The sequence below is a fragment of the Haemaphysalis longicornis genome, unplaced genomic scaffold (assembly GCF_048455015.1).
Source record: "Haemaphysalis longicornis isolate Haplotype H1 unplaced genomic scaffold, Haemaphysalis longicornis Haplotype H1 scaffold_10, whole genome shotgun sequence".
In the NCBI taxonomy this organism is placed as follows: domain Eukaryota; kingdom Metazoa; phylum Arthropoda; class Arachnida; order Ixodida; family Ixodidae; genus Haemaphysalis; species Haemaphysalis longicornis.
This window is the reverse complement of record NW_027526204.1, coordinates 116,884,308-116,895,371: the sequence shown is the minus strand read 5'-3', so window position 1 is coordinate 116,895,371 and position 11,064 is coordinate 116,884,308. Positions and strand designations below refer to the sequence as shown.

The window sequence follows — 11,064 nt, the reverse complement described above, 5'->3', positions numbered from 1 at the left end:
AGAGCATCCGCAAACCCTTAAAAATTAAGGTCAGTCCGTGATATCTACTAGATAATAGCGTGTAAAGAAATATAAACGGGATCTATAGAAAGCGGAATAAACAAGACAGAACACGGTTGGTATACTGAATAATTTGAGGCGCTAGTCAACAGGGACCAGAAGAAACAGGCGCACACAGACAAGGCGCCACTTCCAACTAAACTTCATTTGGGAAAACCGTAGCTTAAACTCACTGTTTTGACGCCATGAAACGTCACGCCAGCCACGTGTGCAAACCTGCACGTGTCCACCTAAGAACTCGAATTCGAGCTCTTAGATGTCCAACCCACTATCCCTGCTCAGGCTTTTTGTTACCATTGGTATCATTGTGGCATTTCGGTTCTCATATTGTATATATTACGAGACCCGAAAAAAAAACAGGACGATGCAATATAGTGCTCAATTGTAACGAAATGGCTACCTTTGCTGTCACCAAAGTTGTTGAGCCATTATTTTAGATAAAGCGGCAGAGGAAACAGAAAGGGACGCTTTTTGAATGGCGGTATGGACAAGTAATGAAAGGACGGAGCCACCGAGGGCCATTGTTATAATGGCCTCGCTAAATCTGTTTAATGTGCTCGTACGCAAAAATACGAAGATGCGGACAAGGAACGACTGCTTGTGAGGCACTCTGCTTGTACGTATAAAAACATATGGGAATAATAAATTTCTTTGTTTTCGTTGTGCCCCCAAACCTTTTATTTGCGGCATGAAACAGCCAGAAGCAATCTAACGTTTTTTTTTTTTATGATGCTCAATGCAGTGTGCTAAACTTCTTTTGCTTTCTAACCCACTCCCCCTCTGTAATGCCTGGCCCTGAGTGGTAGAAATAGTAAATAATATTATTAAAAAAACAAAATGTGCGTGAAAATCTGATACCTACAAACCCTGAGGACGACCTGAGTTTTCTGAGCTATTGTACGCAAGTTTAGGTGGTGGTGTTGCGAATTTTTTATGCTTTTGGGACGGGTGCATTTAGAGGCGGAAGTGGTGTATTTAATGTGTTTCTTGCGACGGTACTTTTAGCTTAAAAACACCCCGCTTTCGTATGACTTACCACCAAAAGTAGTCGCTGAATGTTATTTAGAGAGGGAGGAAAAATAAATTAAAATAAAGAGCACAGATATATATATATATATATATATATATATATATATATATATATATATATATATATATATATATATATATAAGGTTAGTAGAGACAGAGACAAACGAGAAAGACTTAGAAAATAAAAATAAGTTTACTGACGTTTCAGGGAGAGGACTCCCTGAAACGTCTATATATATATATATATATATAGAGAGAGAGAGAGAGAGAGAGAGATGTCCCAATCCTGCGTCGGCAAGCGCGATCCCGACAGGGTTATTAATGCCTTTTATGCGCATGCGCTGTGCTCCTGTTTCACCACTACCAGCCGGTACCGTTGCAGCTTCCGCTTTGAATCCTCGTCTCTCAATGTGTTAGCACTTAGTTTGCGCCTATAGTCCAAGAACATAAAAGTTTTTGTTACTGTTTGAACTTTGTGGGCTTTATCATATTCCTTGCCTTACCTTATCCACACTAATTACACATGCTATAGCACGTTTTTTTTCGGGTTTAGGCAGAAACCGTGCTTTTTCGGCGTATTTCTTACTAACGAGGACCTGTGACTGGTCATGCCTCAGTCAAATAATCAGCAGAAAATTTGGGAATTGTTTGCTGTGCTAAACATTTCTGCGCCGGATTTATTTTACATTGTTTTCTTTAACAATAATGTACACTAACACTTGTATGATATATAAACGTATGTTTGTCAATTATGAATTTTTGTTCAGATGCAAGGGGTTAGATAATTGGTGATTTTTCGCAAATGTTTTTTTTTGTGCGTTTCAGTGTACTCTTTGTGGGTTCGTTATATTTTGTGCTCGTCATGTGAGGTCGAAGTGAAATATTGATGATAATAAACGTAAGTTTGTCAATTATGAATTTTTGTTCAGGTGCGAGGTGTTACATTATTGGTAATTTTTCGCAAATGATTTTGTTTGTGTGTGTGTTTCAGTGTACGCTTTGCGGGTTCTTTATATTTTGTGCTTGTCATGTGAGGACGAAGTGAAAGATTGAAGTTATGAGTGTTGTTAGTTAATTTCTGTCATTCAACAAGCTTTCTATGCCCCAGTGATGGCGATGTAGTTACGCCAGAACGCATTGAGCGAACGCCAACTTTACTCAAAGCGTTTTAAAATAGGGCACATGGTAGTTATGATGAAGAGACGCAAAGCTCTTCCCTCATACAAATGCACTTTATAAAGCCAACTTTAAACAAAGCGCACTGCAGCAAAGCCAACTTTGCAAATTCGGTTTACACAGAGTGCACGTGATAGTGATGAAATACCTAGCGCTCTCCGATATAAATGTGAATTCGACAAGCCAATCAGCCAAAGTCCAAATCTGCGACAACGCTAAGCTTTACTTCACTTGAATAGGAGAAAGTTTCGCGTTTCAACCATCTTTCTTCAAGAATCAGGCGTTAGAATTTTTTGTAATTTTACTTCTGTACTTGTAAGTTTTCTTCAATTACCCGAGACCAATTATATTCATTTTCACTATTATAATGAATAAATGCGTTAAATTGTCCGAGTCTGCATATCTGTGCAGATCGAGGGCGTTACACGCTTGGCGCTGTGGGATACTCGGTAGAGAATGCTGACTCATTGAAAAAATAGCGGCTTTGTGACCGAATTTCGCTCGTAATTACGCCGAGCTGGCCATATTAGCGGCTGATTAATTATGCCTCTTTTGAAGCTCGGAAAAACCGGAGTTCCCTCATACGGAACGGGGCAATAAAACACGTGTGAGTTAGGGCTCCTCTTGCTTCTTTACTTTCATTTCTTTCGTGAAAATGAAATTCTTTTTCATTTCTTTGATTTTCTTTTCTTTTCATTTCATTTTAATTCCTGGCCTGAGAATCGGGCAGATATTATTAGGGCGTTAAAGAATCTCAAAAGGTAACAGTGCAGGGGCACTGAGCTTATTTCCGCCGTCGTGTGCTCATTTATCGTGGCCTTAAATCCTAACGCAGAGATAGAGCATAAGGCAGTGCGACATTTCACTTTGGTCAGGGATGATAGTTAGGCTGGTTGTGCCAGCGTTAGTTCAGTTTGGTCGTTATTGTCCGCATTGTCTTTTTGTTTCTCTAATAAACACGTCGAAGTTTCGGAAATTTGTAGTCTTAATTCAGGTGATGTGGGAATGTAGGGTAAACTCTTTTTGTTGGCGAACAAAGTAAAATTGTTTGTGCCTATCGTGTTTTGTTGAGCTAGTAATCGCGTCGAAATTCAGGGAATCTTAGCCTTCATTGAGGTGATGACAAATTACAAGCAAAACCCACGCTTTGAAAGATTTAACTAACAGTTGATTAGCGTCGTATTGGTGGCGGTTCGATAATGGGCAATGGTTGGCGTAAAAGGCCAACACTTTGCATTAAGTGGGCAACAGCGGGAGAGTGAAAAACAGTCACAACATGGAAGTTACTACGACTGCGCACTTAGTCCCTGGAGTATCTTAATGCACTGTGTTCTTCGGGAAACCTTTCCGGTTTGGCGCAGTCAAGTCAGTACCGTTATGCTCTCGCATTCAAAGCACGCGAGGTGGGTCTCCCCAAGGAATTGCCCTAATGAGACGTCAACTGGCTAGTGGTGGCTAGCGTTGTGCAACCGATTCCTAAGCTAAAAATTGATTGATTAGAGGGTTTAACGCGCCGACGCAACGCAGGCGATGAGGCGCGCCGTAGTGGAGGCGTAAAGCGAGAACATCCGTGTGTTCAAGATTTCGGCGCACGTTAAAGATCCACGGGTGGTCAAAATTAATTCGTAGCCCTCCCCTAACGCGCTTTAACGCCTGTTTAGTGTCGGTGCGTTAAACCTCAAAATCAATGAAATCTATTTACAGATTTCACGTACCGTAGTCTGGAGTGTACCACTGTGTCCATTACCGAGAAAAAAGTAGACCGGATCTTTGTGTGCTAAGGACAAGACAGGGCCTAAGCTTAGATCTGCCTAAACGGGCCGATTACTAGTTATCGATTTGGGCTCACCCACACCTACTTCTTCCACGGTTCACCCGGCGTTACACCTAGCTCTCTTTGGCCCCGTCACCCCACCTTTTGTAATTTCCCGGCGTGCTATCATTTTGGGAGGGAGGCTACTTGCAGGAAATAGAAAAGTATAAAATGTCGCAATTATGTAGAAAAATGAAGTATATCCATGGCTTTCCCAGTTGCGCTCATTGGTACGTATTTGCCTCACAGCGCTATTTTCATATTACCGGATTCCTGTTATTGCGGTCACTGCTTGCGTAGTGTTCCTGGCGCTTTACGCACAGACTTATGGGTTATATTTCTGGTTGTAGAAGCTGTAAATATGAGAAGCGTAAACACAGAAGAAAGAGCGCTTCTGTGCAGAAGATTCAGAGCCACCTTGAAGAACATGAAGTCGTTCGAAGAAAGCCGTGGTACTGCCCTAAAACGCGATTGGCCGCTGACGCACGGCATTAAAATTGCGCTCGTAGTGTTGAGTCCGGATAAGCCAGCAACGTATCAAGAAACATTCTTTGAATCCATTTTTCCAAACATTACCCAGTGTGCTCCGAATTGGAAAATATTTCCAGTCAGCCCACTCAAAATGCTACATGGAAATATAGATCGATGAAGGTATCATAGGTATGCATCAAGATTCATCGTGGCAGCTTTAAAAATATACGTCAATATGTGTTTAAAATAAGGTGAAATTTGGAAGACAGTTGAACTATAGACAATCACAAACAGTCACTAGCGCGCTCGTGAAGTGCTTACATCAAATCGAAAGAATTCTTAAAAACAAAGCAGAGCAAAAAGAAATGAAAACCAGCCCCAGGAGAAAATGTAAATTGCTTCTGCTTTAAATAAAATAAATTACTCGCCTTGGTGACTGAGCCCAAGGGCGCGGGCTCGATCACCGGTCGCTGCGGCTGCTTTTTGATGTAGGCGAAAAGCAAAAACGCCCGTGTATCACTACAAAGATGCTACAGCGCGAAAAAAACAACACGGACGCAGAAAGACGACGGGACGAGCGTCTTTCCGTGTCTTTGTTTTTTTCGCGCTGTAGCATCTTTTAAAATGAACTACCAACTCGCCCAGCAGCCATCACTACGGCGCGCCTCATAGCCCATGTCTAGCTTCGCCGCGTTGACCCCACAATCAATCAATCAATCAATCAATCAATCAATCAATCAATCAATCAATCAATCAATCAATCAATCAATCAATCAATCAATCAATCAATCAATCAATCAATCAATCAATCAATCAATCAATCAATCAATCTGTTGCACCCAGGCGCAATCCTACAAGCGAAGTTCATTCGTAGAGCATAATATGAACGAGAATGGAAGCGCAATACTATTTTATCTCCTCCAAATTTGCGTCATGGAGCGATATCCCTCTGAGCACCAAGGCGGGGCCCGCAGGGAGGCGCTGGCGCTGGGCGCAATCCTCTGGGAGAGAGGGAGGAGAAGAGGGTGCGCGCCGTGGTAAAACCAATCCCTGTCGTCGCTCAGTTCTCTGCGCGACTCTAGCGCGCGCGGATACCGGTGAGGTGAGCAGTGCCGCGGCCGAAGGAAATTGGTGCCTGCTGTGAGGTTTCATCAGTAACCGCGTCATTCGGAATACGCCGACGCATTTGACTGCTTTTACGAACCGCAGTTTATTATAGGTCATTATGCATCTCTCCTGGATTGCTGGAAAGTGCTACTGGTGGCTCATTTTTTTCACGATGGTTTACGTTCTAAGCACCGGAACAGCCGTCGCAAGTACCCATGATAGTAAGTCTGCTGATAATTCTCCTGCTGTTTTGTTTCGAGAAGAAAAGTGCCTGTTTTTTTTTTTTGTTTCAAGTGTTGCTGTCAGCCTTTCCCTATGACAGTAGGCAAATAATTGTCTGTTTCTTGTGTTTATTATAGATAAAATTTTGGAGGGGTGCCTCTCAGTTTAAAAGTCACCGTGTACGAGGAACAAAATAAATCACGCGCGGGGAATGCAAATCGTTGAGGATAGTTTTTAAGTAGCGTATGCAAGAGTTGTATTCAACTACAATTATTCCAAAGCGGGAGCAAAACATTGAATTGAGCTTCGTTCTTTAACCAGTTTGACTTTTTAAGTTATTATTTCGGACGTTTTATACAATCTTTCAAGACAGCTTGCCTGAATCACTGAAGCAGTATTTAAAAATTATGTATCCGCCTAGTGTCATACGGAATTGTAAACTAAAAGTTTAAATTTATGTGCATACATCAAAATGACGACTGGCTGTTCGCTACTGTTTCTGACGATGTAAGGATGGCATCAAAAATTATCAGCTTCGATTATTATATAAAAAACACGTTTTTGAAAGTCAAATATATTTTTACCTTTTGTTTCGTGTTATAGGAGAACAATTTCTTCTATTAGTATTTATTTCTCAATTTGAACATGGTATTTATCCCACCCGGAAAAAAATGAAACGTTCGAGTAAAAATGTTTTATTCGAAATTGCACAGATGATTGAATCAGCCCAACGTTCTTGAGAATATCTCCCTGCGGAATGCTTTATTAGCAGACGCAGCCAGAAAGAATTCGTCTGGAAAGGCCGAGTTTGAGCAGGAAATTATGACGCCTATTAATTTGGGGCGCTTGCAAAGACTTCGAAAATGAAAGGTGAGTAATTTTTTATCATAGGTATCGACACGTGCTGTTCGTTTGAATGGCTTTGAAGTGAGCCGCACGGGACTTCTTCGCGAGCTAATGCTTTAATTAGGAGGAAAATTGTTGTTCAGCTGATGAGCAGGGCATCACTCTGCAGATCTCTGTCTTTTCAGGCGCTGCCAGTCATTCAAATTACATTTTTTCCCAAAAATGTGAGGTTGCTAGCATTTTTCGTGTTTGGACCTTTCGGAACTATTGTTGGTTTGAAAAAGTAAAATGTTTTTTACAGGTGAATGTTCTTCGGTTATGGCAGTGGGCATATCTTGTCCTTCAGTTTTTTGTTTAGCAGGATACCGTGGTAGGGGTCCCGTTTTAAAACAAGAAAACAGCATTTTGTTAGGAGCTCGCTAAATAATTTTTACTGCAGATTGCACATGCCTTGAAAACAAAATAAAATTATGTTGCATCCATTGAAAAATCAAACAACCTCTGCACTGACCATAACAAGAAACAAAACAAAAATGTTTGATAAAAAATGGCTGCTCACAGTCAATTTAGAGCATTCGAGGCGGCCATCATAGAAGTGCTAAGCGAACGAAAGTTGCAGCTGCTTTAATTCTTTCTCAGGCATAAAAGTGCTTTTAGTTCCCCTTTTTCCACCTCACCGCAACGAATTCCGTGAATAATCTTTCTAAAAAATAGGCATATATACATCTTAGGTTCTTTATTTAAACACCTCTTGAATAATTCTGGAGAGGTTTGACTTTTCAGAGTCAGAGGTTTCAGAGGTTTCATTGTGCAACCGGGAATGATTGTTATTAAAAAAAACATTCGCTGAGAAGCAATATTGTACAGGAAAAATAGCCGAGCGCATGCCGGCGCACGCATCAAGTTTTTATCAATGCACCAGGATTGATTTCAGTAACTATAAGCAGCTGACGAGGCAGGAAACACATGTTTTACAAGGCTATGTTCAGACTACCGACGTAACAGCCATATTGTGCGCTATGGACGTAAAAAACGGCGTTTCACTTAGTTTGGTTGCCTGAGACGTCAACTGACGTCATCATTTAAAGATATTACGAAAGTTGCGACAACAGTCTGAACCCGGCCTAAATGTAAGTTCTGTGCACCGTCTCAATGTAGTGCCAATTTATTGATATATGAACTTCATTACCACATTCTTTTATTTTTTTGCATCTTTAAAGCCTTTCTCTAGCCGACGCTATACCGGGGCCAAATGATGGCCCTCCGAGCAAGTTCAGCAAGTTGTTACAGTTTGAAAAAGGGTTAGGGGGTAATCTCCTTCGTCGTGAATAATGTGCATTTCAGCCGAGAGACTATTAGACAGGCTGCCCCGGGAGAATTCATTATCGTATGTATTACTCATCAATGCACCCGAATGTTGCCAGCAAAAAAGCACAGCCGTTACAGACAACGAGGCAGCAGTTTCATGGGTTTTAACGGCTGCAACACATTTGAACCTTAATATTTATTTCTAGCTTTTGTGATCACCGCATATGGGTAATAGGTAACAATATAGGTAACAAATAGGTAACAATATAGGTAACAAAGACGGGGGCAGATTAGCGCGCCAATCGCGGTTGCATAATTTTTCAAAAGAAGAGAATAATAAAGAGGTAGTTCCCATCAGCAGAGACGAGGTTGCCGCGAACCCTGCTGCATATTTGGATACGAACTGTCTTTTCGATGTGTTATTTCGGGCTGCCCCGTACCTTCCCGAGAGCCGGTCCGCTTTATGTTTGCTGATCAATTCAGGTGGCAAGGACAATTCTCGGACTGCTTTTGGGCAGTTAGTGGGCAGCGCAAATTGGCAAATGGACGACTCCTAAAATTGGTGTACTGAAGGTACTCACCTCTGCAGCACGTACAACTACGAACAAACCGCAATTAAAAATATTGTTCGCTACGTCGAAAATCACACAGCCATTTCTGTTGTTACGTTGCCTCGGTATTGTTACGTTTTATTTTCATATGATGTTTTTCTTTTATTTATCAGTGTGTTTTTGTTTTTTTAATTGCAGTCGCTGCTCACGATAGCGCCACAATCTTCTTTGATGACAAACCTCAAGGCAGGTCTTAAAAAATCATGTAAACCTTACAAAGGTCTCGAGGCATTGGCATCAGAAAAAATTGTAGACAAAAATAACGGGCATGATAAGGAAAACAAATTGTTACAACGTTCAAAATTAAGAAAAAAATTCAGTACGGAGGTAGCAACAAAAAATTGCGGGGATGTTCCTTAGCGGAAAGCAGTACTCCGCACGATACTATTTTGTTTCATTTCTGCCCTCAATTATTAAGGGCAGAGCACTTTAGGCGCTCACCTTGTCGTCCTAGCTCACTGTAACGCTCGATGTCAAGCGAATGCCGGAATCAGGCGCCGCAGCCAGATAACGGACCCAAGCAGAGCCTGGCGGACTGTCGTAGGGCGCCCTGCAGAAGATTGCAAAACCAAGCGGTTTAAAAGTCATAGCCGTTCGAAACTCCTCAACCGCTGGCGCTTGTCATACATCTTCCCGTTGTTTAGGGCAGAGAGAACTGCAGGACCATTTGAGGCAAAATATACGTAATTAACCGGCAGCCAACCCGTTCATTTAGTTAGGAACGCTCGTTGGGTTGGTTTTTACAATAGTAAGCGAAAAAAAAGGGCAGTGCAACGCCGGCACGTGCGGGGGGAAAAGTAAGCACAAAAAGAACATAATTTCCAGGGGCGCAGTTTCAGGCCGGGGGCACGCGAGCACTGCGAAAGCGCGAAATTTGATTTGCATTGGGTGGTAGGAGTGAGCGGATAACGGCGGTACAGCCCATTATGGCGAATCACTTCTCTGCACTTCCGACAGCTTTCACGTTTAGTGGAGCGGCGTTAATTTTTATTTACTGCTTTGCCTATTGCTTATTTAGTGTTCACCTTATTTTCAGTAGCCTATGTAATTATTTTCAGCTTAGTTTAGTAATTATTTCGCCTGGATAGCGGCGTCGTGGCATCAGATTGCAGCTGCGCCAACGTTGCTAGCTGATCTTGGTAGACTAGCGACGCGAATCTTGAGTGTTCGGGCATATGCTTTCACGCTTAAAATTAAAGGTCGTTGCACTAAGGTTAATGCGGGAGGTAGTTTCCCTGGAAGGAGGGGGGAGGGTGAGCCACGATTGGTTATACACAGAAGGCGACGACGGGATTCCACCACTCCGTCCTGCGGGCCACTCGCCTGCAACTCGTGTTCTTGCTCACGGGGTATTTTTCCTCTCTGTAAATTCGACTGAATGACTTCACACTGAGGGTGCATCGACGTTGCCTAGCAACGCCAATGTGGCTAGCAACTTCGAAATTTCATTCGGCTTGCTCAAAAGCATGACTGTGGCTTGAAACACCAACGTATAGTTCTTTTCCGACGACGCACGACCTTTATCGACAAACTTCGTGCAAAATGGGACGCAAGAATTCAAAGTGGGGACATAGCTACCCACGCGTCAACCAACGCTGCTCGCATTTGCGACACCAGACGCAGGAAAATCCGGTCGTTTCTAAAGCGTAAGAATTCCGGCGGTCTCATTATTTCGAGCTAGATTGCAGCGAAAGGGCCTTACACGGGATTTTGGGGGCAGGGTGGGATTATTAAAGGCATGCGCAATGGTGTCGTTTCAACGCACTCCTTACTATCGTGAGGAATAGCTTAATAATTGGGAGAAAATGGTAATAATCCTCCTGCTTCCCGTTTCTACGAATATGCACACGCGGCATGACGTAGACGGGGATGGAAGTGGTGGCGCTTACGTTGTCTTTTCGCCAAATGTTACAGTAATGCCTTTAGAAATTAAAGAAGTCCCAGCTCATTCAAAACTCGGTGTAGGGCTTAAAAGATCGACCGGGCAGGTTCGGGGAAAAAAAGGGTGTAGAACGGGTTTCAGAACCCAATTTGTTTCAAGAGAATTACTGCACGTTTGCATACCGCAATAAACATTGAATCGTGTGCTATTTTACTGGTATAATCAACGTGGAAACGTGTTAGTTGAAAATATAAAAAAATGTCGTTGCATTTTATTCCTTCCCCAGCAATTAGGACCAATTGCTATCGACTACGGTGCCTGCAGGGTAATCTTTGCACTGAATTGCAAAGCATTCATAATTAACGCCGTCTTTGTTTTACGTTCCTTCCTATTTTTTTCTGCGCTGTTTCTTGAGTTTTCAATAAAGCAAAGTTACCAGACCCTAGGCGATGTTTAAAAACAGTGCACTTCCCGCCCTCGAACTGTATGAGAGAAAGGTTAGCGGGAATTTTTTTTTTCTGGCGTGATGCAATATTCT

At 42.3% G+C, this 11,064-nt stretch overlaps 1 protein-coding gene across 1 annotated transcript in view; it reads left to right on the top strand.

Moving 5' to 3' along the window:
• Nucleotides 1-5,634: 5,634 nt before the first annotated feature.
• LOC144157921 (uncharacterized) overlaps nucleotides 5,635-11,064 on the top strand; it is a 43,426-nt gene continuing 37,996 nt past the window's right edge. The window contains exon 1 of the mRNA XM_077688636.1: nucleotides 5,635-5,878. Coding sequence (XP_077544762.1) covers nucleotides 5,776-5,878 — 103 coding nt within the window. The 5' untranslated portion in view covers nucleotides 5,635-5,775. The remainder of the gene's footprint in view (nucleotides 5,879-11,064) is intronic.